The 26,378-nt window shown below is 50.3% G+C and overlaps 2 protein-coding genes across 3 annotated transcripts in view; one reads left to right on the forward strand and one right to left on the reverse strand.

Moving 5' to 3' along the window:
* Positions 1-11,217, forward strand: part of Tmem120b (transmembrane protein 120B) — a 38,106-nt gene extending 26,889 nt beyond the window's left edge. The window contains exons 6-12 of one of the 2 annotated variants that reach the window (XM_051176633.1): positions 375-464; positions 7,697-7,762; positions 8,173-8,234; positions 9,000-9,092; positions 9,524-9,588; positions 10,009-10,118; positions 10,542-11,217. In XM_051176633.1, coding sequence (XP_051032590.1) covers positions 375-464; positions 7,697-7,762; positions 8,173-8,234; positions 9,000-9,092; positions 9,524-9,588; positions 10,009-10,118; positions 10,542-10,593 — 538 coding nt within the window. In that variant the 3' untranslated portion in view covers positions 10,594-11,217. The remainder of the gene's footprint in view (positions 1-374; positions 465-7,696; positions 7,763-8,172; positions 8,235-8,999; positions 9,093-9,523; positions 9,589-10,008; positions 10,119-10,541) is intronic. The other variant, XM_051176632.1, reaches the window with a different exon arrangement.
* Positions 11,218-12,064: 847 nt separating this feature from the next.
* Rhof (ras homolog family member F, filopodia associated) lies at positions 12,065-26,378 on the reverse strand. The gene is made up of 5 exons (XM_051176634.1): positions 26,036-26,378; positions 25,673-25,760; positions 14,387-14,496; positions 14,172-14,306; positions 12,065-13,447 (listed from the first exon to the last, which is right to left on the reverse strand). Exons 1-5 carry the CDS (start codon positions 26,171-26,173, stop codon positions 13,283-13,285), a joined length of 636 nt encoding a protein of 211 aa, XP_051032591.1. The 5' UTR covers positions 26,174-26,378; the 3' UTR covers positions 12,065-13,282.

Raw genomic sequence — 26,378 nt, forward strand, 5'->3', positions numbered from 1 at the left:
TTATCCCTGGGACAAAGTTTCACCAACTGGAGAACACAACAAAAGCATATTCTGTCACCACTCTGGAGGCCTGGAGTGAGAGGTCAGGGTGTCGCAGGACTGTGCTGGTTCTGAGTTCCTAGATGGCTCTCACGTGGCCATTGCCAGTGACTGACATTTTTTTCAGAATGTTAGAATTCATTTGCTGTGTGGGCTGGGTGGCTAGGGAAGGAGCCTCTGCTAGACCTTGGGATGTGGGTGGGGCCAGGTAAAGATGGCACAGGGTCTAGATGTGGACAAGAGGAGGCATTCAGGAACGGTGCAGACCTTGGGAGTCCTGGTCCTGGCTGTCTTGTCAGGGAGAGGGGAGAGCTCATGCTGTTTCTTCCAACCAGGGTGACGGATGAAGTCTTCAACTTCCTGCTCGTGTGGTATTACTGCACCTTGACCATTCGGGAGAGCATTCTCATCAGCAATGGCTCCAGGTAACTAGAGGTCAGCTTATGGGGACAGTCAGTTGGGGGAACAGGGAGCCAGAGAGAAGTGTTTGCCCTCCCCCAGGGGGGTCCATGACTGATGCTGTTGGTGTAATGTCACCTACTTTATGGTCAGTTTTGCTGACAAGTAACAGAAACCCTAAGTCAGACTGTTTGCATGTCATTAGAAATCTGTGTCTCATAAAAAATCGTAGGTTCGCTGGGATTGACTTCAGGTAAGGCTTCATTCAGGTCTCAGACAGCGTAAGTGATACTGTTTCTATCTCTCACCCTCCCATTCTGTACTGTCTATTTTCGGGCTCTACATAGGGTGCTACAACAACCCTGGGCTTATGTCCTTACTTCTAGCAAACTCTTCTGGGAGTCTCCCCAGCCTTGTCTTACTGGCTGGGTACAGGCACTGGCTGGTCCACATGCCTATCTCTGAACCAGTCATTGTCACCAGAGAATGAAAGGTTGTGATTGGCCAGGCTTGAATGGCGTGTCCATCATAGCTCCAGGGACAGACCTGACTGGGACATGGCGGGAGTGAAGAGAAGGCAAACACACAGAAATACATGGACACACAGAAATGACTGGGTTCGGGTAGACTGGGCTCTCTGAGGGACTCTAAGGTGGATGACAGCACTCCAGAAGCTCAATGTGTTTATAATACAGAGTCTAATGGAGCTGTGGTTATTACATACAGCCAAACAAGGAGTCACAGTTACTGCATGCAGATAAACAAAGGCAGGGTTATGGTATACAGCTGGACCAGAGAGACAGGGTTAGCTGATCTCAGCAGGGGAGCAACCTTCTCTGTAGTAAATACCTGGGGAAGAAAGCCGGGCGTTGGTGGTGCACGCCTTTAGTCCCAACACTGGGAGGCAGAAGCAGGCGGATCTCTATGAGTTTGAGGCCAGCCTGGTCTACAGAGCTACAGAGGCCCAGGTTTGGTTCTCAGCACCCACATGGCTGCTCATAACCAACTACAACTCCAGTCCCAGGGGATCCAACACCCTCTCCTAGCTTCTGAAGATACTGGCCACACATGTGGAACTCATACATACATATAGGCAAAGCAACCATACCCATAACTTGAAAGTATTTTAAGAAGACACCTGATTTGGGGCTGGCAGGATGGCTCAATGGGTAAAGGCTCTTGACACAAAGCCTTGACCTGATTTCAGTTCTGGGACCTTCATAATGGAAGGAGAGGGGGCTGGAGAGATGGTTCAGTGGTTAAGAGCACTGGCTGCTCTTCCAGAGGTTCTGAGTTCAATTCCCAGCAACCACATGGTAGCTCACAACCATCTATAGTGGGATCTGGTCCCCTCTTCTGGCCTGCAGACATGAATGCAGATAGAGCACTCACATGTAAATTAAAAAAAAAAAAATCTGACCTCCACACACCCCCACCCATAGAAACAAATAAATGTAATTAAATTATTTTTTTAAAAGATGGGAAATATTCTTGGAGTGGTGGTACACACCCTACTCCTGGCACTTCGGAGGCAGAGGCAGGTAGATCTCTGTGAGTTTGAGTCCAGCCTGATCTATAAGCGAGTGCCAGGACAGCCAGGGCGATACGAAGAGCCAGCCCATCTTACCCCCCAAAAAGGATGGCTCATGTGTTAACTGCCCCAGTCATGTGACATGGTCTCTTTGCTGCCTAGAAGTCTCTTGCAGCAGGTTCCTCTCCCGAGTGCTCTCACCCTGAAAAGGACAGTGCCGTCAGCAAACCAGGGGGCAGCAAATGCTCAGGGACATAGCTTGTGGCATGAGGACAGTCTTTCCCAAAGTGTCCTCACCCTTGGCCTGTCCATGCCACTGTCGCCATCTGGGCCTCAGTTCCTCAGTGTGAATCAGCCCGCTCCTCGTTTGTTTGTTTGTTTGTTTGCGGCAGGGTCTTCAGTGTAGCTCAGCCTGGGCTCCTCCTCCTTTACCCTCTCCAGTTGCTGGGTTACAGGTGTGCCACCATGTGTAGCAACAGGAAAAAGGGTCTCATGGCATTGCCCTGGCTGGCCTAGGACTTGCTGTGTAGACTAGGCTGGCCTAGAACTCACAGCGATTCCCAAATGCTGGGATTAAATGCATGTGCCACAACTCTTGGAGGCCCCCCCCCCTTTTTTTTTCAACTTTATAGTTACCTGCTCTTTTCCTGTCCCCCATGAGCTTGCTGTTTGGCTTGTTGTTTCTGTTGCACACATAAAGAGTACTGGGGGTGGGGGGCAGGAGAGAGATGGCTCAGTGGTTAAGAGCGTGTATTATTCTCACAGAGGACTGAGTTCGATTCCCAGCACCCACACCTGTCAGCTCACAACTGTCTGTAACACTAGCTCCAGGAGGTCTACTACTTGGGCAAATCCACATACACCAGTCGCACACAGGCACAGATAGATAAATGGATGGACGGATGGATGGATAGACACACAGTAAAGAACTACTGAGAGCATGGGTGGTCTTTGGTAGCAGTTTCCACGTTGGAGTAATTACTCTGCCTCTGTGTTTGCTTTAGTATGTTTAGCTGTGCGTGGGCCATTACCAGAGAGAAAAGAATGGAATTACTAGAAAGGGTCCCCTTGAAGGACAAGACTCCTTAGGAACACTAAATGTGTCTGTCAGGAGAGTGGAGTTCCAGAGCCATGCCTCGTTTGCCTTAGTTTATCAAGAGCTTTTCTGGATTCCTTGGAGCAGGGGTGCTCATCTGCATTTATAACATCAAGCTTTGGGGGTGCGGGTCTGCCACGTCTCCGCCCTCATGTGCCAGTCATCACACATTGATTTTGTTCCCCGAGCCGTGAGGGATTTTGGGATAACTCACACTTTGCCTCTTGGGATCAGCCACAAATGTTTTGAAAAGAGAGCCCCTCAGTCTAGGGGAGGAGAGCCTGGAAAGACCAGAGGACCCTCACTTCTAGAATGACTACAGGGGCTGTGACCAGTCTGTGGGGTAATAGGACAAGGTAGGTGGGCAGCTCTGTGCATTTTCTTTTCTTTTTTTTCTATCTTTTTTTTTTTTACATTTATTTATTTTTTGTCTATGCGTATAGGGTTTGCATATGCAGTGATGTGCATCTTCATTTGTTTTTGGGGGTTTTTGTTTCTTGAGACAGGGCTTCTGTGTGTAGCCTTGGCTCTCCAAGAACTCACTCTGTAGACCAGGCTGGCCTTGACCTCAACAGGGATTCACCTGCCTCTGCATCCTGAGTGCTGGGATTAAAGGCGTGTTCCATTACTGTCAGATATGTCTTAATTTTTATATTTTTAGTTGTGAGCCTAGCCTTTAATGGTTGAGCCATTTCTCCAGCCTGTGTCTTAATTTTTTTGCATTTATTATTTTATTGTGTGCGTATGTGGGCATGCGTGTGCAACTATGTATGTCTTAATATTTTATAGCTGTTATTTATTCTCTCTATGTATGTGGGTGTGCATATGCAATCGTGTGCATCTTAATTTTTTTTTAACACTTATTGTCTATGAGTGTGTGGGGATACCAGTCCTGTAGAAGGCTTAGCGCAACCTGTGGGAGTCAGTTATCTCCTCTGCCATGAAGGTTCTGGGAAATGAATTCAGGTTGTCAGGCTTGGCAGCAAGTGCCTCCCACTGAGCCATCCCATGCCGGTTCCTCTCTCATCCCTTAAACATCACAGGGCCTGTACGGGGCTGGTGGTAACCAGTAAACACCCCTAAGTCTTGCTGAGATGAATGCAGTCTGAGCTCTTCAGTGAGGAGACAGGTTTTTGGGGACACCTAGGTGTCCTGGGACACCAGACCTAAACCACATAGGCTTCCTGGAGATCTGCTGCCCATGATGGGCGCGATAAAGTGCATCTCCCCATTGCTGTTTTGTACCCGGGAGCAGAACTACAACAGAAGGAGGTCAGGGAGAGCAGGCCTGGGGTGGTGGGCTGGGGACTGTCCTGCTTTGAGATGGAGACGCCCCGGGCAAGTCTGGAGCTTCCTACCGCCAACATCACTCGTTAGTTCAATAAAGAAGTCAACTTTCCCTTGCAATTTGCAAATATGAGAGACCCACCTAATGGAGCAAATCTGAAGGGCACTTACTGTTCTTTAACTGGGAAGTTTGAGGAGGCATGAAGGGCTCCAGCAAGGCTAATAGCCCTACTGGCTACCCCTCTCCCTCCGCTGCTCCCCACAGCCCAGGCTGGCTCCCTGTCTCATCAACAGTCTCAGAGTAGGAAGCCTTTCTGTCATTCCCACAGAGCCAGTGGGAGTCTTGAGATGGACTTCTGATTGGCTGGGCTTGAGTCACTTGCTGACTTCTGAGCCAGTCACTATGGCTGGAGGGCTGGCTCCGAGCTATGTGTCCAGACTTACTCCTTATCTCCATTCAAATCCCTGCCTAGGTGAGGCACTGCCCCATAAGGAAGTAGAGGTTTGGGAACCAGAACGGCCTTTGATTGGCAGGTGGCAAAACGGCCTTTCCTTCTGGACCAGAATGACCAAGGAATCAGCGGTCATGTTGGTTTATTCCAAGGAGCCATCCCTGGTTCCCAGCTTCTGCTGGCTCCTTTAGGGTCTATACTTAGAACAGATGTATCCAGAAGGTAGCAGGCAGAGAGAGCCAGTGATGCAGAAGTCATCCCACCGGCTATTCTGAAAAGCCAAAGCATAAAGCCAGAAGCTACCTAGTACTGAACAGCGAGTGCCTGGTGCACCTCTCTCCTGCATATGTGACCTGCAGGGAGAAGCAGTAAGCTCTCCCCCGCACAGTGCCCAGAGACTAGTACATTCTGTCCCCACATTCTAGATACAAGTGTACCTGCTCCTCCCGGAGCCCCAAAGCTCCCTGTAAACTGTATTTCTGTAGCAAACAGGTCCAAGGCTAATAGAAGTGAAACCAAGGTCTAAAATTGATCATAGTGATGATGGCACAGCTCCGTGAAAAGACTAAAACCCACTGAATTGTATAGTATCTGAATTCTATTACAGTGAATATTGTTACATAAACACAGGTACAGAGCCAGCCTAGAACCTTCCGGTATGCAGACGATGATGATGGTTGCTCATGAGCTCAAAGCTGGGGAAGAAGGTAGATTTCTAGTTTCACCTGATGTCGCCAAGCTGTGTTTATTGGTGGCATCTGTCAGATCTGGGCTCTGGGCACAGTGCGCTGTGAAATTAAAAGCTGCTGCTCATTCAGGCTTGTTGCCCAGGGTCTGTATCAAGCCCAAACTGCTCCCACACCAGGGGAGCTTTGCAGAGAGTAGGACAAAGGAGCCTGGGGGTGGCCAAGATCTGAGGGCTGTGGCATGGTCTTGCAAAGCTCTAGGGAGGTTGCAGTGAGACCTCTTGGTTAAGTGGAAAGTCTGAGGACCTGGCACTAACTGCCTTTACTGTTAAGAAATTGAAGCCAGGGTCTGTTAGGTGCTAAAAAGTTTTTAAGGACAGGGTTTCTCTGTGTAGTCCTGGCTTTCCTGGAACTCACTCTGTAGATCAGACTGGCCTCGAACATACACAGATCCTCCTGCCTTTGCCTCCTGAGTGTTGGGATCAAAGGCGTGCACCACCACTGCCCGGCTTTTGTAATTTTTAATCAAGTGGGCACATGTGTATCCATGTGAATATGAGCACATGGGTGCATTGCCTATGAAGCCTGTACTGACTGGTTTTGTGTCAGCTTGACACAAGCTAGAGTCTTCAGAGAGGAAGGAACCTCAGCTGGATGGATTGTTTTCTCAATTAGTGATCAGTGCGGGAGGGCCCAGCCCATGGTGTGTGGAGCCATCCCTGGGCTGGTGGTCCTGGGTTCTATAAGAAAGTAGGCTGCGCAAGCCATGATGAGCACCCTCCATGGCCTCTGCATCTGCTCCTGCCTCCAGGTTCCTGCCCTGTTTGAGTTCCTGTCCTGACATTCTTTAGTAATGAGCTATGCTGTGGAAGTGTAAGCCAAATAAACCTTTTCCACCCAACTTGCTTTATGGTCATGTTTTGTTGCAATAGGAACCCTAACTAAGACAGAGACCAAAGCTGTCGGATCCCCTAGAGCTTGAGTTACAGGTGGCTGTGAGACACCTAATGTGGATACTGGGAATTGAACTCTAGTCTTTCAAAAGAGCTGCAGGTGCTCTTAACCACTGAGCCATCTCTCCAGCTCTTCTTTCTTTACATTTGAGACAGGCTCTCAATATGTTGTCTAGGCTGAGCTCAAGATCCTCCTGTAGCAGCAACCCTCTGTGAGTCGGGATTATAGGTCTGTGTCACCAGGCCTGGCTTCAGGCTCCTGGACATTATTTCATTCATGTTGTTACCTGCTGTCTGTAGAGGTGACAACATAGAGCTATGTCATCTTCACTCAATAGACCCTTCTTCCCATTGCAAAGGAAGCCTTAGCATCCCATCCCCGATGGCAGATCTTCATGGTCCCCTCTACTCATTATATAGACCAGGCTGGTCTTGAAATCCTCACAAGTAATCTGCCTGCCTCTGCCTCCTGAGAAAATGAAAACCAGACTTCTATCCCTAGTGGGGTTGTGGTGTTTTAGGCAGTGTAGTTAGTAAAGACCTTTGGGTAGAAGCGATATTGGGTCTGAAACTCAAGTTGGGCCCCCAGGGCATAGGAAGGAATAAAGTAGGAACCTAAAGGACAACACGTACAAAGGACCTGTATCTGTCTGTGGAGCTGTCACGAGATACCACAGGTTGGGCATCTTAACCAACGGACATTTCTTTCCTGTGGCTCTGGGGGCTAGAAGTCAGTGATCCAGGTGTCATCGGTGCTGGCTTGCAGATGGCTACCTTCCCATCCTGTGTTCTGTATGGCCTCCCTTCTATGCTCTGGTCTTCCTGGTCCTTCTCTTACAGAGACACTAGGTCAGAGACAGTCAGTGAAGGAAGGCTTCACCCTCGTGTCCTCTTAGCCTCATGTACCTCTCCAGATGCTGGAAGTCATGCTGGAAGGCACAAGGGGATTAGGCTCCAGCATAGGAATCTGCACGCATAGTTCAGTCACAATACATTAGGTGACATTAGGCTTGGTGTATCTCAGTGCTGGAGAGCTGGGTGTGGATGTGTTCTGTAGGTCACAGAACAGGTCCCTGGGCTAATCTGCAAGTAGTTTGTTTGGGCCCATACCTCTGCAGGAAGAGATGAAGTGTGGTTTGAGCCCATTTCTTATTCGAGCTGCGGGACAGCCCGTGCTCCGAGGCTAGGAAGCAGAAGGACATCTGCATTTCTCTCCCCATCTGAACTCCTTTCTTTTTCTTGTTCTTACCAAGAATCAAAGGCTGGTGGGTGTCTCACCATTACGTCTCCACGTTCCTGTCTGGAGTGATGCTGACTTGGTGAGTCATCCCTCACTGGGCCCTTTGACCATCCTCCCCATGGAGCCAGAGCTGGGGCTGGTACGTGAGGAAAGCAAGTGCGAACTGAAAACTGGGTTAGAGGCCCAGCTGCCCAAGTCCTGCCAAGACAGCTGGGAGCTTTCTGGGGACTATTTCACAGTTTCTGTTGGCTGGAATGGAGATGACCGGGAGCAACACGAGGAATCGGAGTGATCATGATGTCCCTTCCTTCTAGAAAGGGTGATGGGTGTGACCTGGTCAGCTCAAGGACAGAGGACAGGAATCTGGGACTTTGTTTTACCTTTGAAATGTTTTCTTTCCTTTCTGTTAGAGTGAAAGCGAGGAGTATGAACGGATGTCTGGTTTTCCAGCATGTTCCACCTTTGTGTTTTTTTTTTTTTTTTCCCCAGGCCTAATGGACTAATTTATCAGAAGTTTCGAAATCAGTTTTTAGCGTTCTCCATTTTTCAGAGTGAGTGCTCAAGCCCAGCTTAAAGGGAGGGACCTGGTTTCCCAAGGGATTTTATTGACGAGGAGGTCCCCAGAAGATATCCATCCTGGCCTGTGTGGAGGGGAGGGACCTGGCCAGATATGTAGATCATCCATCTCCCGTCCCCAACACGGTCTTTCATACTTGACTGAACATGTATCCCTTACAGTATGGACAGCTCAGGCATGCAATGGCCCATCAAAGCACCAGCCAGATTAGAAGCCTCTGGAATTTTCCTAGGCTTGTAGTAGGCACTCAATAAATGGTCTTTGGAATGTGAGCTATGTGAGATTTTCTGGGAGCAACAGGCAACATTGAGATGCACAGGAGTGACTCCATGCTGAGGGACACACAGCTGCTAAAATGAGGTAGTGACAGAAGTATAGCTGTGGTAACTTATTAAAATAATAATAATAATAATAAAAAAAAAGAAAGGCGGGCAGTAGTGGTGCGCGCCTTTAATTCCAGCACTTGGTGGCAGAGGCAGGCGGATCGCTGTGAGTTCGAGGCCAGCCTGGCCTACAAGAGCTAGTTCCAGGACAGGTTCCAAAGCCAGAGAAACCCTGTCTCGAAAAACCTAAATAAATAAATAAATAAAATAAAAAAGCGGGTCACCAGGGTGTTCTGTCTGCCCTTCTGCTCAGCCCACCCACCCACCCACCGGCTTGCACTTGATAAGGACATTGGATTTGAGGGAGAGGCCTTGGTTTATTTTCCTTGAACATGGGCACTGTGCTCCCCCTACAGGCTGTGTTCAGTTCCTACAGTACTATTACCAGAGGGGCTGTCTCTACAGACTGCGAGCCCTGGGGGAGAGGAACCACCTGGACCTCACTGTGGGTGAGTAACTGGGCACCAGGTAGAGTTGGGAAGACTGGCCACCTCTGTGGATAGAGGCTCATCATCAGAAGGCCATAAGACTTCCAAGCCTCAAAACTGGGTCTGCTATTCTTTACCCCACTTGCTGTCCACAATTCATCGGGGATCCTGCTTCAGCCACCAAGTGTGGCAGCAACTGAATGCTAGGCCGCGCCACTCACTGCTGGGCCTCAAGCTTACCCTTGGGAACACCGGTATTTTTTGTCTCAACTTTATAATATACACAGTGTTTGGCCAGGTGTGGTGGGACATATCTGAAGTCCCAGCTACTTGGGAGGCCGACACGGGAGGGTCCTTGAGCCTGGAAGTTTGAGGTCAGCCTGGGCAACAGAGAGACCCTGTTGATTTTTTTAAGTAGTCACACACACTTAACCTCTTACCTCTTCCCACAGAAGGGTTCCAGTCTTGGATGTGGCGGGGCCTCACCTTCCTCCTGCCTTTCCTTTTCTGTGGCCATGTGAGTCCCTCTGTTTGTGGGTACCCCTGTCAGGGATGACCCCTGGGAACAGAAGATCTTTGGGGCTCCCCTCCCTCACAAGGTATCTGTCCCCAGGTGACTGGGTTGAGATACCCACCCATACAGATATCACCCCCACCTAATGCCTGAGCCTTAGAGCTTCCCGGGGGTCTGAGGGCTTCCCCGCCCCGTAGCGCAGGAGAGGGCCAGTCTCTCTGAAGGAGAAGTGGGGAACCTCAGGTATCAGGTAGTGCCCCCCATTCCCATTTCCTCAGGGTCTAGGGACACTAAAGACAGAAGCGAGAGCTGGCCCTTGGGACTTGCTGTCTCTGAGACACTCATGGTTCCATGGGATGGGGAGTTGGTCTCGGATGCTGGGGGGTCTGGTCCATCTCCCTGGCTTTCCACATGGATCTGCAGGGAAACGGATGGGTGAGTGGTGCCTGTCTCCCTGTCTCCAGTTCTGGCAGCTCTACAATGCCGTCACGTTGTTTGAGCTCTCCAGCCACGAGGAATGCAAAGAATGGCAGGTACCGTGCCTCTGTCTGTCTGTCTGTCTGTCTGTCTGTCTGTCTGTCTGTCTGTAGGGAGTGGGAGGCTTGAAGCGGGCTGGACTGGCTGCCGTGAGGGAGGACTCTTTCGATCCCTTGGTCCTTGGTTCTGGGTTCCTGCTGCCCAGAGTTTTCTGCTGTTGGGGTCTGAGAGGAAATAGGAAGGAATTCAAGAGGTGTGTGTGGGGGGGAACCCTCAGTGTTGTTGAACAAAGGAGGATTACCCCACCTGACCTTGGGCACTCAACCTTACTCATCCATTTGCACGCTTTGCTGGCCACTCCGGTTGCTTTGCTAAGGGTCTGGGGTTGAGGTTAGAGGCGAGTTCTTCTGCAGGGAAACTGACTCAAGCGTCTCCTTCCTCCCCTGCATTGCTGGGTGCTGCACGTCTGGATCCACCAGGTATTTGTTCTGGCCCTCACCTTCCTCATCCTCTTCCTTGGCAATTTCCTGACCACGCTCAAAGTCGTGCACGCCAAACTCCAGAAGAACAGAAACAAGACAAAGCAGCCATGAGCCTCCGCACTCTTGTGCCTGGGGTCTTGGGACTTAAGACTGCTGGGGATTCCAGTCAGCACCCTGGCTGCCGGTCACTGGTAGCCATGGGCAGCAGCATCTCAGGGTCCAGCAGCATCACTGGGAACTGGGCCGAGGCCCTGGTCCCTGGCCAGACATGAGGAATGTGAAGGCCGCCTGTGCGCACAGTATTAGCCTGCCCCAGCTCCCTATTTATAACGTATTTAATGCCGGTCTTCCCTGATTCCCCGGACTCTGAGGCCTCCCCTGCAGCTCTGGGTAATGGCAGAGGCCATATCTGTGTCTGTCCTCCAGGGAGGGGCAAGAAGCCTCAGGGAACCCCTCTCTTCTTTCTGTCATTTGAGCCCCTCACTGGGGTTTGGATGTGCCTCACTAGGGTTGGCTTTAGCTGACCTGCTATTTACTGTGTCCCAGACACCGGGTGGAATGAAACTTTTAGCATCCTGTGGATCCCCCTTCCCTGGGCCACCACCTCTGTGTAAGCTCCCCATAGCCCCCACCCTCTGTGGTGAGGGAGTATTTAAGTTCTCAGAGATCCTGACTGTCTCGTGTCTTGCTTTGTGTTTCCTGCACCACCTGCCACAAGGGGAAAGAGGCACAGCCTACTCAAGACCTTGAGAGAGCCCTGAGGTGGCAGAGTTTTAAGGATGCTCTCCACCAGAGGGCGCCAAGCCTCTGGGTTGTTGGAGTTCAGTGGGCTCTTGGGGGGGGGGTCTCTCACGACTGCCCTTCAGCCTTCCTTCACAAACTTGCTGTTGAGTTCTTGACATAGAACCCAGACCCCAGTGTGACTGGGACTCAAGCTGTTTGGAGGTCACTCATTCCCTGTCTCCACCTCAGAGAGTCTTGTATGTGTGGGAAGGGCTGCGTGGCCCTGTGAGATCCAGGCAGCAGCAAGCGTGGAGGTACAGAGGTTCAGTTAAATGTTCTGTCCCTTCCCACCCATGGGCCTCAGCTGCCCGCCCAGACCCAGCTTCACAGCTGGCGTCCTCAGACATGCTTCATTGGTCCTCATAGGAGTTTCAAATTCTTTAGTCGTATGATAAAAATGAGGTCTCCCCTCCCCTACCCTGAGATTCCACAAGAATCCAGATTTCTGTTTACCTTACAAAAATGGAAAGACCTGGCAACATTCCCAAAGGGCAAGATCAGGCACCTGCTCTTGTTTGCCTCAACCGGCCCCTCCCTCCATCCCTGCCCTACTTCTGTCCTTGGTCTCCTGTCCTTGGATCACCTGGCCTGTCCTTTGCAGGTTCCTGTGATTGCCCCAGGTGAGGAATCAGCAAACCTTTCCCATTAAAGCCCAGGTGATGACTGTTTTAGGCTTTGTGAGCTAGTCCTGTGCTAACTTCAGCCTGCAGGTGTGGAGCAAAAACTGCCATTCCTAATTGTGGCGGTTCAATAAAACTTTATTTACAAAAACAGGCAGTGGCCACATGTGGCCCACAGGCTGTGGGGTTTGTTGACCTCTCCCCTATACCATATAATTTATTCACAAGGCCTTTGACTCTGAGAGAACAAGAGGTCCTTGGCAAGGGACTGCAGGGTCTTGGGGCCCTTGGGGTAAGGGGATCAGAAGTCTCTTTCCTTGGCAGCCTGACTTTGGGGGGGCTGAGTCAAGAGCGGCTGGGACAGATGGGCCAGCCAAGGCCATGGTTTCTTCTTGGGAGATGATGACTTCCTCTTGGGGGCACTACAGCCACCTGGGACCCTTGGCTTGAAAAGTTCTGAAATGTAGGCGCTAGACCTTCCCAAAGGAAATGTCAGAACTCGAGAATCTTGCTGTAGTAGACACTGATTGTCAGCAGGGATAGGCCATTCCCAAGCCCAACATCCTGGTAAGAGCAGAGAGTGGATGGAGTGGAAGATGGAGAGCTTGACAACTCAAGTGACAGTCCTGGCCATTTACAGATGGGAATGGTTTAGGGAGAGAGCCATTTGCCTGAGGCCCCTGACGGGTTCAGGACTGCCCATCAGGAGTCCCCAGTGGAAGTCGGCTGAAGTGGGACCGCCATCAGGGATCCGATGGGAGGCCTGGCTGGCCTGAGCTTATTTTGATCTTTTGAGAGATCGTTTCTTCTGCCCCTGAGCATCTGTCTAGGGCTAAGACAAAGGTCTTCAGTGTGGTACAGAGGGAGCAGCTGTCTGGCCCCATGTCCGGCTTGATGCCTGGACTCTCCTGATAGGCCGTGGCCCCAGGTTCCTGAGGGGAAGGAGGAAGAGGCTGGAGGATGTAGCCAAGCCTATCTCAGGAGCTCAGGGAGGCAGTGACAGGACTCTTGTGAATGGCATTGCATATCCACTTTTGCCCACATTCTCAATGCATGAATTGGGTTTGGAAAGGGAAACACGCATGACTGGGGCAAGAAGGAGCTGTGACAAGGGCCCTCCTACGGCCTGGGAACCTGTGCCAGTCCTAGGAGCGAGGGACATTGCTGGGTCTGACACCATCATTCACCGTTGAACTACAGCGTGAACCCAAGGACAGGACGAGAATGCTCCAAGATGCCAGGCATTGGAGGGCTCTGATGGAGCAGCATCCCAGGAGTAGCCTAGGCCTGGGTCCCTGGCCATGACAGTTCTACTCAGGGCTGTCTGCCCCAGGGTCACAGCAGCAGGCAGATTCTGTGTTTTTTCTGCCTCTGTGCTTTCTTCAGGGCACTGAGGGCCACCTTGGCAGCTTCCCTGAAGACGTCTTCTACATTCTCCCGAAATTTGGCGGAACATTCCAGATAGAGTGCAGCTCGAATCTGTTCACAGGCACTCATGCCCTGGGAGAGGGGAGGGGGAGGCAGTATTAATTAGACGAAGACCTGGTACCTCCTCCTGACACCCCCTCAGAGCCTTAGGAGTTTGGGCTAGCTTTGGAGGCTCTCCAGAGCTAGAAAACTAACTTTGCCATTTTGTTGTTTGCATGGCTGGATGGGAGAAACCCGTTGCTGGCCCCCACCTGTCCTCTCCCTGGCTTTCAGCTGAGGGGAGTTGATTCTGAGAACTGGGGCTAGCTACATCTCAGACCTGTTCCTTGTCAGTTCCAAACTCAGCGACTGAATTTTCTGGTGAAGTGAAATAATAAAAACCTTGCCTTTACATTGTTAGTGACTATTCCTTTCTATTTGAGACAAGACCTCACTATGTAGCTCTGTCTGGCCTTGAACTCACAGAGATTCACCTGCCTCTGCCTCCCCAGTGCTGGGATCAAACATATGTCATAGTGCCCAGCCTATTAGTTTTTGTTTCAGTTTTTCAAGACAGGGTTTCTTTGTGTAGCCTTGGCCAACCTTGGGCTGGCTTCAAACTCAGATTCACCTGCCTCCCTAGTGCTGGGATTAAAGGTGTGCCTTACTACTACTACTATTATTATTGTTGTTGTTGTTTGATGAGTCTTATGTGCCTGCTAAGGCACTCCAGTTGAGAAGACCAAGGTCTAGGTAGTTTCTGGCTGTGGCTGTTCAGGGGTGGTGGGCCTGCGTGGTAGCTAGGGCCGTGGCCCACCTGTGTGTAGGTGATGGGCTCCAGCTGGGCTGCCCGGAGCTTCCGCAGCTGCTCCTTGTCCTTCCTCAGGTCTGTCTTGCAGCCAATGAGAACCATGGGAGTCCCTCGGCAGAAATGAGTGACTTCAGGGAACCACTGGGGGGGGGGGGAGAAAGCAGGGTGTCAGAGGCCATCCTGGAGCTGACCCCTACTCTCGGAGGCAGGCAGGACTCTACCTTGATGAGGACATTATCATAGCTGGTGGGGTTCATGACATCGTAGCAGATGAGAACGAGGTGTGTGTTCTGGTAAGACAGAGGCCGCAGCCGATCATAGTCTTCCTGCCCTGAAACCAGAGGGAGATCAAAGGCATGAATCCCTGTCTACCGGGGTTCCTGTCTGGGCTTTGGGGGGGGGATGACCTCAGGGCCTGATTTTCTCATTTGTAAAGTGGATAGGACAGGGAAAGAGGGAATGGGTTAAATGTCATCAGACCCATGCAGTGCCCAGCTGGACTGTTCATAGAGGACCGTGAGCTGTAGCTATTCTGCCAAGGATGGGTGAGCTCCCCTGCCTTCAAGCCCAAGACTCAGATCTGGGGTCTTTGCCATTCAGATATGTCCAAGGTCCAGAAGCCTGTGTTCCAGCCTCCTTGGTTTTGAGGCATCTGCCTAGATCCCTCCTGCCCATTCTTGCACATGCAAATGAGTTAGGAATGGGCACATTTATCACTATATCTCACGGGGCACTCGTCTCCCATTGTACCTGGCACCCACCTGGGGACATGTGACAGTCCCAGACACAGCCCTCCATAGCCCAGGCCAGTCAGAACCTAGAAGCTGGGCCTCGGTGTGGCTCATCCTGCTTTTGTAAAATTTGAAGGTAACTCAATTTTTACATTTTTGTTTGTTTTTGACATTTGGGGGGGAGGTTGAGATAGGGTTTCTCCATACAGCCCTGGCTGTCCTGGAACTTCCCAGGCTGGCCTCAAACTCAGAGATCTGCCTGCCTCTACTTTGTGAGTGTTGGAATTAAAGGAGTGCACCACCACCTAGCTTGACATAGGTTCTTACTGTGTTGCCCTGGCTAGCCTGGAACTTGCTGTGTGGATCAATCTAGCTTCAAACACACAGCCATCTTGAGTGCCTCTGCTGGGCATATCTGCTGGGCATACCAACATGGCTAGCCACAGGAAATTTATTTTGTCAACAGTTTTAAACTTCCAGGGAGACTGCATGGGTGAACACAGAACCCTTCTGAACCTTATTCGGTGCTTGCGTTTGGCTCACCTGCTCCGCCGTTACCGTGTGTGCTGACTGCATACATGATGCCCTCATTGCTGTCCTGGCAGAGCGCCTCACAGCAGCCTTCCATTGCTTGTCATGGTACTGGCACCAAGCCCAGCAAGCTACACTGACCCCATCCTTTATCCATTCTGAATTCAGATTTCATCCACTTCACCAGAACCAGCCGGGGTTACATGCCGCCTTGAGTTACCTCCCACAGTGAGGTTGGAACACCTTTAGGACTCATCAGAGACCCTCAGCCGCCTCTGTATAAACGTGATGTCCATCTACTACAAGGAACGGGGAGGTGCCCATCCAGCCCTGTCCCTATATTTCTGAGTGGTGTCAGCCTGCACTCCAGTCAGGCTATACACTCTGTCTCCATTGGTAACTGGTCCCAAGTCCTCAGCCAGCTGCACCAGAGAACAGTCCTAGTGTCATGGGCACCAGAGGCAGGTAAGGTACAAGTTCAGACCTCAGCTGTGTCCTTCACTTGCTGTGTGACTTAGACAAGTCACCTGTGGAACCCAAGTCTCCACCTGGAACATCATCATCTCTTCATTTTTCTTTTTCTTTTTTAATTTTAAAATTATTTGAGAATTTTTATTATTCTTTTTGTTAGTTAAAGCAATGTTGGGGGAGTTGTTTGTTTTTGAGATAGGGTTTCTCTTTGGCTTGGGAGCCTGTCCTGGTATTAGCTCTGTAGACCAGGCTGGCCTTGAACTCACAGAAATCCACCTGCCTCCCGAGTGCTGGGACAAAAGGCATGCACCACCCATGACCAGCTAGTTAAAGCAATTTTTAAATTTAAATATATTTTGGTCATATTATTTCCCTCCTCCTTCCAACTCACACAACTTTAAGTCCTTTCTCAAAAACCAAAAATACAATACAAAACCAAGAACACAACCCCCCACACACCAAAAAAAACTGAACTGTAGCCAAATGAAAGCTCACCCAAAAACCTGATGGGGTCCATCTTATATTGGTCAACTACTCCTGAACATGACGCCTGTCCTGGAGTGGTTGGTATACCACAGTGTCACTCTATTGGAGAAAACCGATTCTTCACTCTCCCAGCAAGTTTAAGTGATAGTTCAGTTGTTAACCTTTACCCTAGTGGCTAGGTTTCCGGTCTCTCTCTCTTTTTTATTGTCTTGATTTATCGGGGCTGGAAAGATGGCTCAGCAGTTAAGAGCACTTGCTGTCTGGGCATTGGTGGTGCACTCTAATCCCAGCATTCGGGAGGCAAAGGCTTCGGGGATCAGTTCGAGGCCAGCCTGGTCTACAGAATGAGTTCCAGGACAGGCTCCAAAGCTACAGAGAAACCCTGTCTCGAAAAACAAAACAAAAAAGGCACTTGCTGCTCTTCCAGAGGACCCAGGTTCTGGTCCCAGCACCACACGGTGGCTCACAACCATCCGCTACTCCAGTTTCAGGGGATCTGAAATCCTACCTGGTATTTAGAGGGCACCAGACAGATATGCGGTACACGTGGAAGGAGGAGGAAGGAGGAGGCAAAACACTGAGACGCATAAATCTCAACAGTGTTTCAGATGGACGTGTTTAGAGCATTGGCTGCAAGGCTCCAGGCCACATCCACAGCACCAGCTCTTCAGACCGCGGGCATGAGTGTCTTCTCTGAATGCATGTTTATGCACCACACATATGGTTGCCATTGGAGGCCAGAGAGACATCAGATCCCCTGGAACTAGAGTTACAGGTGGCTGTGAGCTGTCAAGTGGCTGCTGGGAATAGAACTCAGGTCCTCTGGAAGATCGACCAAAGCTCTCATTCGCTGAGCCCTCCAAAGCCCCTTTCTTTCTGTTTGTTTTTAATGGCAGTTTCACTATGTAAGCCTTGACTGACCTCAGACTCAGAGATTCTGCCCACCAAGTGCTGGGATTAAAGGCTTGTTCCACCAGGTCAGACTTGCTTCTTGACTTTTTAAAAACGTGTGTGTGTGTGTGTGTGTGTGTGTGTGGTGTGTGTGCGCGCGCGCTTGCGTGCGCGCCATCACTGCCCAGCTGTTTTTTGAGACAGGGTTTCACGTATTCCAAACTGGTCCTGAACTTCTGACCCACCTGCCTCCAACGTCCTAGTCTCGCTAATATTACAGGCACAAACCAGTCTATCCATCCTGGGACATGGAAAAGTAATAAAAACTGCCGTTGAGCTGTCACCAACCAATCCCTCTAATGTATGGGGTTTATCAGAGCATGCACCAGCCATCATAATGGGCCAGGGGAAATAGCCATGCTGTCCAAGTCCCCTCAACAAGGGAGAAAGGAGTGCTCGAGACACCCTTTGTGGTTCATCGGGGCACTGGCTCAGGATGTTGACCTAGGCAATCCTCTCTAAACCTGTCAATGTCTTTCTAGGCCTGCGTATCCAACAGGGCAGCTTCCAGCTCCTTGTGACAATTTGGATGTCAACTAATGAACAAGAAAAAATTGAGTTCCATGGTTGCACTAGCTACATTTCAAGTGATTAATTGTCATGCCAGGCTGGCAGCCATTCTGCAGAGCCCTGTGCACAGCTTGGATCTGTCTACTGCTTGCTAGTGATCCTGGCCCTATGCCATCCTTTTCAAACTACCGATGGCTTCTTCCTTTTTTTCTTATTTCCCCTTGCCATCATCTCATTATATAGCTGTGGCTGTCCTGGATCTAACTATGTAGACTGGACTGGCCTTGAACTCACAGAGATCTGACTGATCCCGAGTGCTGGGATCAAAGGCGTGCTCATCACTTCATCCAGCTGCCAGTGGTTTCTTGTGCCACCTCTCCCCTGGCTACCTGGCTGCTGGATGGATCTTAATACCCTGGTTCAGCTGCAACACTCAGTGGCCCCCGAGCCCCCTACTGCCTGACACGGGTTTACTATGCAGCACATGTTGGCCTGGAACTTGGGACATTCTCCTTGTCAATTTCCCTTGTCCTGAGATTATGGGCATGTACCACTCCAAACAGCTTTGTATTTTGTTTGTAAACATCCAGACCATATTAGTTCCTTTTTCACAGTGTCTATCTTCTCTACTTTTACCTTCATCTTATAGTATGTGGGGATTTTTTTTTTTTTTAAACATTTAACTTTTAGGTACATTGGTGTGGAAGTGTCAGATCCCCTGGAACTGGAACTGGAGTTACAGACAGTTGTGAGCTGCCATGTGGGTGCTGGGAATTGAACCGGGGTCCTCTGGAAAAGCAGCCAGTGCTCTTAACCCCTGAGCCATCTCTCCAGCCTCCCCCCATTTATTTTATTTTATGTATGTCTTAATTACTATTTTTCTTTGAGGAGACACCATGACAAAAGCCAAAGGCAACTTTTTTGTTTGTTTTTCGGGACAGGGTTTCTCTGTGTAACAGCCCCAGCTGCCCTAGGACTAGCTCTGTGGACAGGCTGGCCTCAAACTCACAGAGATCCATTTGCCTCTGCCTCCCAAGTGCTGGGATTAACAGCAACCACCACTGTCCTTGCTGCTCTTTAGTGGCCCTGGGTTCAGTTCCCAGCTCACCACTGCCTGTAACTCCAACTCCTGGAGATTCGGTGTGTTCTTGTACTCACATGCACATACCCACATACAAATACATACACACATACATATATGCATACATCACTTTAAAATGAAGAAAGTACTTGCTGCTCTTGCAAAAAACAAACAGACCAAAAAAAAAAAAAACCCCAAAAAAAAAAACCAAGTTCTGTGCCTAGTAAGTACTCACATGCTCAGTAATCTCTAACTCTAGTTCCAGAGAATCTAACTCCTTCTTCTGACTCCCTCAGGTACCAGGCACACATGTGCTGCGCAAAAATACATGTACTTAACACTCATAGACATAAAAATAATTCTTTTTGTTTGTTTTTTGAGACAGGGTTGTGGCTTTGGAGCCTGTCCTGGAACTAGCTCTTATAGACCAGGCTGGTCTTGAACTCACAGAGATTTGCCTGCCTCTGCCTCTGCCTCCTGAGTGCTGAAATTAAAGGCATGAGCCATCACTGCCCAGCATAAAAATAATTCTTAAAAAATAGATGCCACCAGGTAGTGGTGGCACATGGGAGGCAGCAGGGGTAGGCGGATCTGTGAGTTTGAGGTCAGTCTGAGCTACAGAATGAGTTCCACCCTGTTTTTAAAACAAACAAACAAAAATGGACCTTACTTCCAACCCAATATGAAAAGGAAAGTATAAATAAAATACAGTCAATCTAGCATCTTTGGATCCTGTCTCCATAGAAGCAATTTCCACTAGAAACATTCAAAAAGAGCAGTGTGTGTGTGTGTGTGTGTGTGTGTGTGTGTGTGTGTGTGTAAAAACGCCTTTAATCCCAGCACCTGAGAGGCAGAGACAGGCAGATGAGTTCTAGGCAGCCTGGTCTACTGGTCTACAGGGGAGTTTCAGGACAGCCAGGATGGTTATATAGAGAAACCTTGTGTCAGAAAACCAAAACCAAAAAAAAAAAGAAGAAGAAGAAGAAGAAGAAGAAGAAGAAGAAGAAGAAGAAGAAGAAGAAGAAGAAGAAGAAGAAGAAAGGAGCATTCAGAAAATAACACTGTGTCTGTACAAATAGGCTTGTCATGTTTCCCTAGACAATACAGGCAGCAACTCTTTACATGGCACTGGTACTATATCATCAGTAACTCAGGAGTAACTGAATGGAATATGTGAAGTTATGCCATACGGATGGTGTACCATTTTATACAAGGATCTTGAGTTTGAGTCTCTGCAGATTTTACTCTCAGTGGGGGCATGGACAGGGTCTTGGAACCCATCCTTTAGCACCGAGTGATGATTGTATTCAGATTTCATACTCAGGGGCTCAGTTTCACAGATGAGAAGCAACTTTCCTAAAGCCACAGAGTCAGGAGCCAACCCCAAACCTTAATTAATACAAAGTGACAGCTTTTATTTCCTATTGTGTGAAGACAGGCTCTGAGTTTCTTAAGTTGTAGGTGGGGTTGTAGTGGTATGCATATGTCTGATATAACAAACACACTCATTCTCTCCCAAAAATTTGTCTAGAGGGTTCCACCAACAGTTGCAGGTGCTGTGGCTTTCTCTATATGCTAGCTCGTAGGATAGCTCTCCCTGCTCTAAGCATGTCCCTTTCGGCTTGTTTCAGACAGTTTCCTTAGATGCAGACCTGTTTGCTGTCTCGCCTGTAGGCAGGTCACACTGTGAGTGCAGTCCTTGTGAATTGCTGGCCCCCAGGAGACATCCAGGAAATACAAGCCAACTGTTGGCTTGTGGTGGTTCAAGTAAAAGCAGAGATGAGAGATGCTGGGCTGAGAACTGCAACCCAGCTCTTACATTCACGGGAGTGATCTGGGTAAGAGTGAGGGTGGAGTCAGGTTGCTGTGGGCTGGAGGAAGAGGAACCACAGTGGGTTTAGAGTGCTCAAGCACACTGCCATTGTTCCCTCTTCCAGAAGGTTCTCTTAACAGGTTGCACCTAGCTGGCGCTCTCTCTCTCTCTCTCTCTCTCTCATTTGGGTCTGTGCAGAAATGCCACCTCTAGGAAACCTTTCTCAACCACCCCACCCTGAAGCAATGGCCTCTTGGTGTCCATCTGTGCCATAACAAAGGTGGTTTTGTTTTGTTTTGTTTGCTCTTCTTTTGCTTTAAGGAATATCTTACTATCTAATGTCACATTACTTGTATGACTTGTGTCTCCTCCCCAAGTAGGGGCCCACTGCAAGCCTTGGAAGCCAGGTGAGGACAATAAATCCTGAGTGAGGAAAGGGACAGCTAAGGCCAGGGCTGTGCCCATGCAGGCCTTTGGTGGTGGAGTACGTCCTGATCCACGCCACTCCAAGCAGCACCCAGGAGGTAAGCTAGCCAGGAAAGTTCTTGTTAAGAGCCCAGGTGGCTGAGGGGAACACCCCTGTCAAGGTCACAGTGGGCAGTGCCAGACATCTTAGTCCCCACTGCCCCAAGGTCAGCTGCCTGCCCAGCCACTCCAAAAGCATCCAGCATCCCCCCAAAGACTTTCTTAAAACTTAATTTGAGGGGCTGGAGAGATGGCTTGGTGGTTAAGTGCATAGGCTGCTCTTCCTGGGGATCCAGGTTCAATTCCCAGCACCCACATGATTACTCCAGTTACAAAGGACCTGACACTTTTGCAGACATACATGCAGGCAAAACATGAATGCACACAGAATAAAAATAAAAAATAAATTACTAATAACAACCCTTAATTTAGCTTTGGTTCCTGCCTCTAGGTTCTGTCTGGAGTTTTGGTCTCCTTGAATAGCCCCTTCTTTCTCCAAAGTTGCTTCTGTACAGCAACAACGCTAAATTAGGACCACACCCAGCAAGTTTGGCAGGGAAAATGGTGGCATAAACAGCTGTCTCAAGGAAAACAGGGGCCTTTATAAGGGAGTTTAGATCCTATTTCCTCCCTAGGCTTGATTCTGCCTGGCCTGACTTCTTAGGATTCAGTGTGGGCCTTTCATAAACACAAGGAATTCGAGCTGGGCTGGTGGTGGCACATGCCTTTAATCCCAGCACTTGGGAGACAGAGGCAGGAGGATCTCTGAATTCAAGGTCAGCCTGGGCTACAGAGGGAGTTCCAGGGCTACACAGAGGAACCCTGTCTTGAAAAACACAACAAATCAAGAAACATAGACGACTAGGAATTTAGGTTCTGCTCCCTCATCATCCCTGGAGGCTGGGTACTGGGCACCCTGTCTGGACTGAATGCATGACTCGGACTAGTGCCTTCCTTCATAAGTCTTAATTCCCGTATCTTTGAGAGGAGGTGACCAGCTCTGCCCTGATTTGGGAAACAAAAGGACTTTGGGCTGGGCAGAGGTGTGACCACTGCTATTGTGGTTACTACTGAAACAAACATCCAAGGTAGGTTAATGACCTGGGTGCAATTCCAACCCCTGAATCTTTGAACCACTTAAAGGGGCCTCCCATTGGGAGGGAGGGAGGAAGAGGGAACTGGGACTGTAAAATAAAAAATAAATAATAAAAAAGGGGGGGCTCCCATCACTACACTGGGCTGTTATTCTATTTTGCTCATGAAGATGGCAAGTCACCTGCCCATAATCTCCTTAAGCATGCCCTTGGTCCTAATGAGGGATGGGGCTGTGGGCCAGAGCTCCTCTGAAGTCCTGCCTGCCCATTTTCCTGCAGCTAGCAGTTTGTGAGGCCAGTGGAATCAAGGCCATCACTCCACCTGACATATTTCCTCGGTGGAGTGGGGCTTTCCCTTGACAATGTTCTTTTTCCACAACAGGGTCCCTGAATCCTAGAGCTGTGTTGAAGAGTGGCTTGTCATCAGGACACAGTGCTCCCCAAATGTGCTGGAGGGCAGGAGGTGACCTGTTTTGACCAAAGTATTGGTCAGAGGAGGGCGTTGGAGGCATGAGAAGGGGAGACTGCTGAAGGAGGAACCCACTTTTACTAGCTTTGCTAGGGCCCTCTGCCCCCCTCTTCCCTCCCTAGGGACAGGAAGAGACAGGGAAGTCCCATCCTGACATTTGACCATGGTACCTGACTCTAGGCCTAAAGTAGTCCCAGCCCCAGGGCTGAAAAGCCCCTCTTGTCCTGACCCCTTGTCTTAGCAGCTTTTCCCCCAATTTCCTATTCTCTCTCACACAAGCCCCCATGCCTCTCCAGGACTGCATGAGATTCTCTGGGTGGTATCTAAACACCCACACTGCCTCCATGACACCGCCCGTCTGCCGAGGAACCTTCTGGCCTCACCACAGCTTCCTGTCTAGAGATGTCAGGGCTCAGGGGAGGCTGATAGAGCCCCACCCCCTCTGCCTCTTGAGCACTCAGTACTCCGTGAGGGCTGAGGTCTCTTCCGCAGGATGGAAGTAAGTAGCCAGACAGGCCTTACATGTGGGCCTCATGGGCATAGACGCACCGCGCATTCCATTTTGGGCTTGGTAAAAATTCATCTTTCTGGGGTCATTCCTGTCCCATAACTCTGATCATTGCTGACTGGGAAGGTAGGCCCCTTTCCCCAGTTCTAGAGCTTTCCATAGCATTCACTAAACTCATCTAACTCAGCCATTGCCCTCACCCCCCTTAACCTCTACTTTTCTTCAGTCTAGACAGTTACTGGCCATCATTTTTTCCCACATCATCCCAAGGCCCAGCCACAGGTAGAGCTGACTCATCTCCCTGATAATGAATTCATTTACTCCATGGTCACAGCTAGAGCCTCCTTCTGACAAATACCATGAACACGTATGACCAAGCCTCATAAGCATAGTGCTCACCGGCCAGGGGATTTCCAACCGTTAGGACTTCCCCAGTCACTCTTCAGTGACAGATAACATGCCACTCTTCAACACAGTTCTAGGACTTAGGAATCCTGTCTTGGAAAAAGAACAGTGAGTGGACACTCCTTGAGAGGGCATCTCGATTCTCCACCCTCTACACAAGGAGCTGGGGCCAGAGCCATGTGTGAGTGCATATAGCTCAGGCCATTAGGCGAGAGGATGGAGACCTGGAAGGCAGCATGGGCTACTTAGCATGTCTGTGGCCAGCCAGAGAAACAGACCCTGTCTTGAACAAACAAACTCAGATGGAGAACTGGGAACGCAGCTCAGTGGTAGTTTAGTATGCCTTAGCACAAAGCAAAAGAAGTCTAAAGAACCGAAGAGGCAGCCCCTGTGCCGAACGCTAGGTAGATGAATTTTTGTAATTCTTTTGACTATTTTAACTCTGGTGAAAGATAAGGAAAATGAGGTTCAGATGCCCCTAATGACACAACTAAGTGAACCAAGACAGTGTCCAAGACAGTGACTCCAAGCGGGCAGCAGAGCATTACAGACAAGGTCATCACAGGGCACCTATCATCACCACCTCCCGATGACAGCCCCTGGGGACCCTCCATCAAACTCATCCTTCTACCAACAGTAGCATTCTGATCCTTTGTATGGCACTCTAGCCTGACATGTCCTTCGGGCATTTCCCTTTTCTCAGAAAATGTCCAAAACGGTCTCTGCTCTGGTCTGATGGGGGAAACCAGTCCTGAACAGGGGACTTTGGGATGTGACACGAAAGGCTGGTGGCAGAGGGAGGGAAAAACACACTTCCTGGCCTCTCCTGGGGCTGTGGAGAGGCGTGCAATACTTGTGCTCAAGCCCAAAGTGTGGCCAATGGTCCTGCCCCTCCCTGGCTCCTGGATCAGAGGCATGTGAAAGTAAGTTTTCCAGACACACTTTTACTGGTCTTGGGGCCACACCCCAGAATTCCTTTCTCATACACCTGGGGTTGGAGGAGAGGATGGGTGGGGAGCCTCCGTGGGCCACTCAGAGGGGTCAAGAGTTTCTCCAGTAGACCTTGCCACTACAGGAATGAGGTAGAGGTCTGGGGTGGGGATAGCCCCTCCTCATCTTCTCCAGGGGGTGGTGGGATGGGGAGAATGGCTGGACTTGAGCTCCATTTAAAAGCAGAGACTTTACCTCATGCACACAGGGATGGACTAGCAGGGAAGGGGCACTCAGTGACAGTGACGTGGTTCCACTCCAGTCACTAGACACTGAGTCACCAAGCTGGGTGAGGCTCCACCTGGCCCAACCTTTACCCTGAAAATGCTCATGACACCCCAAAGGGAATCCCAATGTTTGTGGACTATGAACGGCACCCACCCCCTTGAGGGGCTGGCACATAGTAAGTAGATAGAATCTTGTTTTGATCCATATCCTAGACTTAGGTTCTTTTCTAAAGTTGTCTATTCACAGAAAAATCAAGAAAACACAGAATGGACTGTAGCCCCAGGATCCCAGAAGTGAGGGACACAGGAGGAGGTCCACTCACAGGACCAGGACATTGGGGGTTCAACACAGAAATGCCAGTCATTGAACCCTGGAGTCACAGCTGCGATCTGGAGCTTGCTAACCTAAAACTATAGGGCCCAGAAACATAGGTCATTGGAACCCAAGCCCCAGGGGATTCAAATCAAATACCACGGTAAGTAAGGAATTTTGCAACCTTGGGAGGTAGAAGTACAGCCCACGTTTTCTAGAACCGCAGGAGAGGAACAAGGCTGGAGAACAGAACATAGCACTGGGGGGGGGGGGGGGTTCACCTCAATCTATTACCACCATTTAAAGCTGATATGGCAGAGGTCCTGTTGGCTTACAGGGCCCCCCGACTAGCCAGCACTCTGCAGAGACCTTCTGGCATGTTAGGGAATGCCCCCAACAAGGCAGGGGAAACCCGGGGGGGGGGGGATGACCATGGGGACCTTTGGGCTCTGGTGCACTCACCAGCCGTGTCGTAGAGGTTCAGGGTCACCTCCTTGCTGCCCACTGTCACACTAGCCGTGTACTTCTCAAACACCGATGGGGCATAATGCTGTAAGAGAGGGGGTCAGGGTTGATCTTTTAGGAGGTACAAAGGACGCCCAGAGTCCCAACAGATTCCTCCCCCACAACTGTCTAACACCCTCACTCCATCCAGCTCAGACCTGGCAAACCACTGAGCTCAGGGATTTCCCGAAGGGCTGCCTGAAGGAGACACCCAGGACCGCACGGTCCAGACTGTGGGCCTGGGTCCAGGCTGGAGGACATCCCTTGTTCCTAGAGGTCCCAAGCCCATCCTCACCCCTCCTGCCACCTACCGGGCCTCACCTCGGGAAAGGAGCCTTGGCAATACACCATGAGCAGCGACGTCTTGCCACAGCCGCCGTCACCCACAATCACTATCTTCAGCTCCTTCCTTGCTGAGCTGGGGGCGACTGCTGGGGCCGGAGCACCTGGGGCGTCCATAGCCCAGAGCCCGCAGCACTGGATGCTGCGCTCTGCCCAGAGCCCAGTTGAGTGACAGGGTGGGGGCGGGGCTGCAGGGCAGGGCCACGAGGCTCCGCCCTCGGGCAGCTGGCACCCCCTCTGCCAGGCAGCCTCCCAGGTTCACCTCCCTGTCTCTATTACCTTATGCTATGGTCCCGGCCCTGGGTGTTTGTCTCTCAGTCCC

This window comes from Phodopus roborovskii, unplaced genomic scaffold (genome assembly GCF_943737965.1).
Source record: "Phodopus roborovskii unplaced genomic scaffold, PHOROB, whole genome shotgun sequence".
Classification (NCBI taxonomy): Eukaryota; Metazoa; Chordata; class Mammalia; order Rodentia; family Cricetidae; genus Phodopus; species Phodopus roborovskii.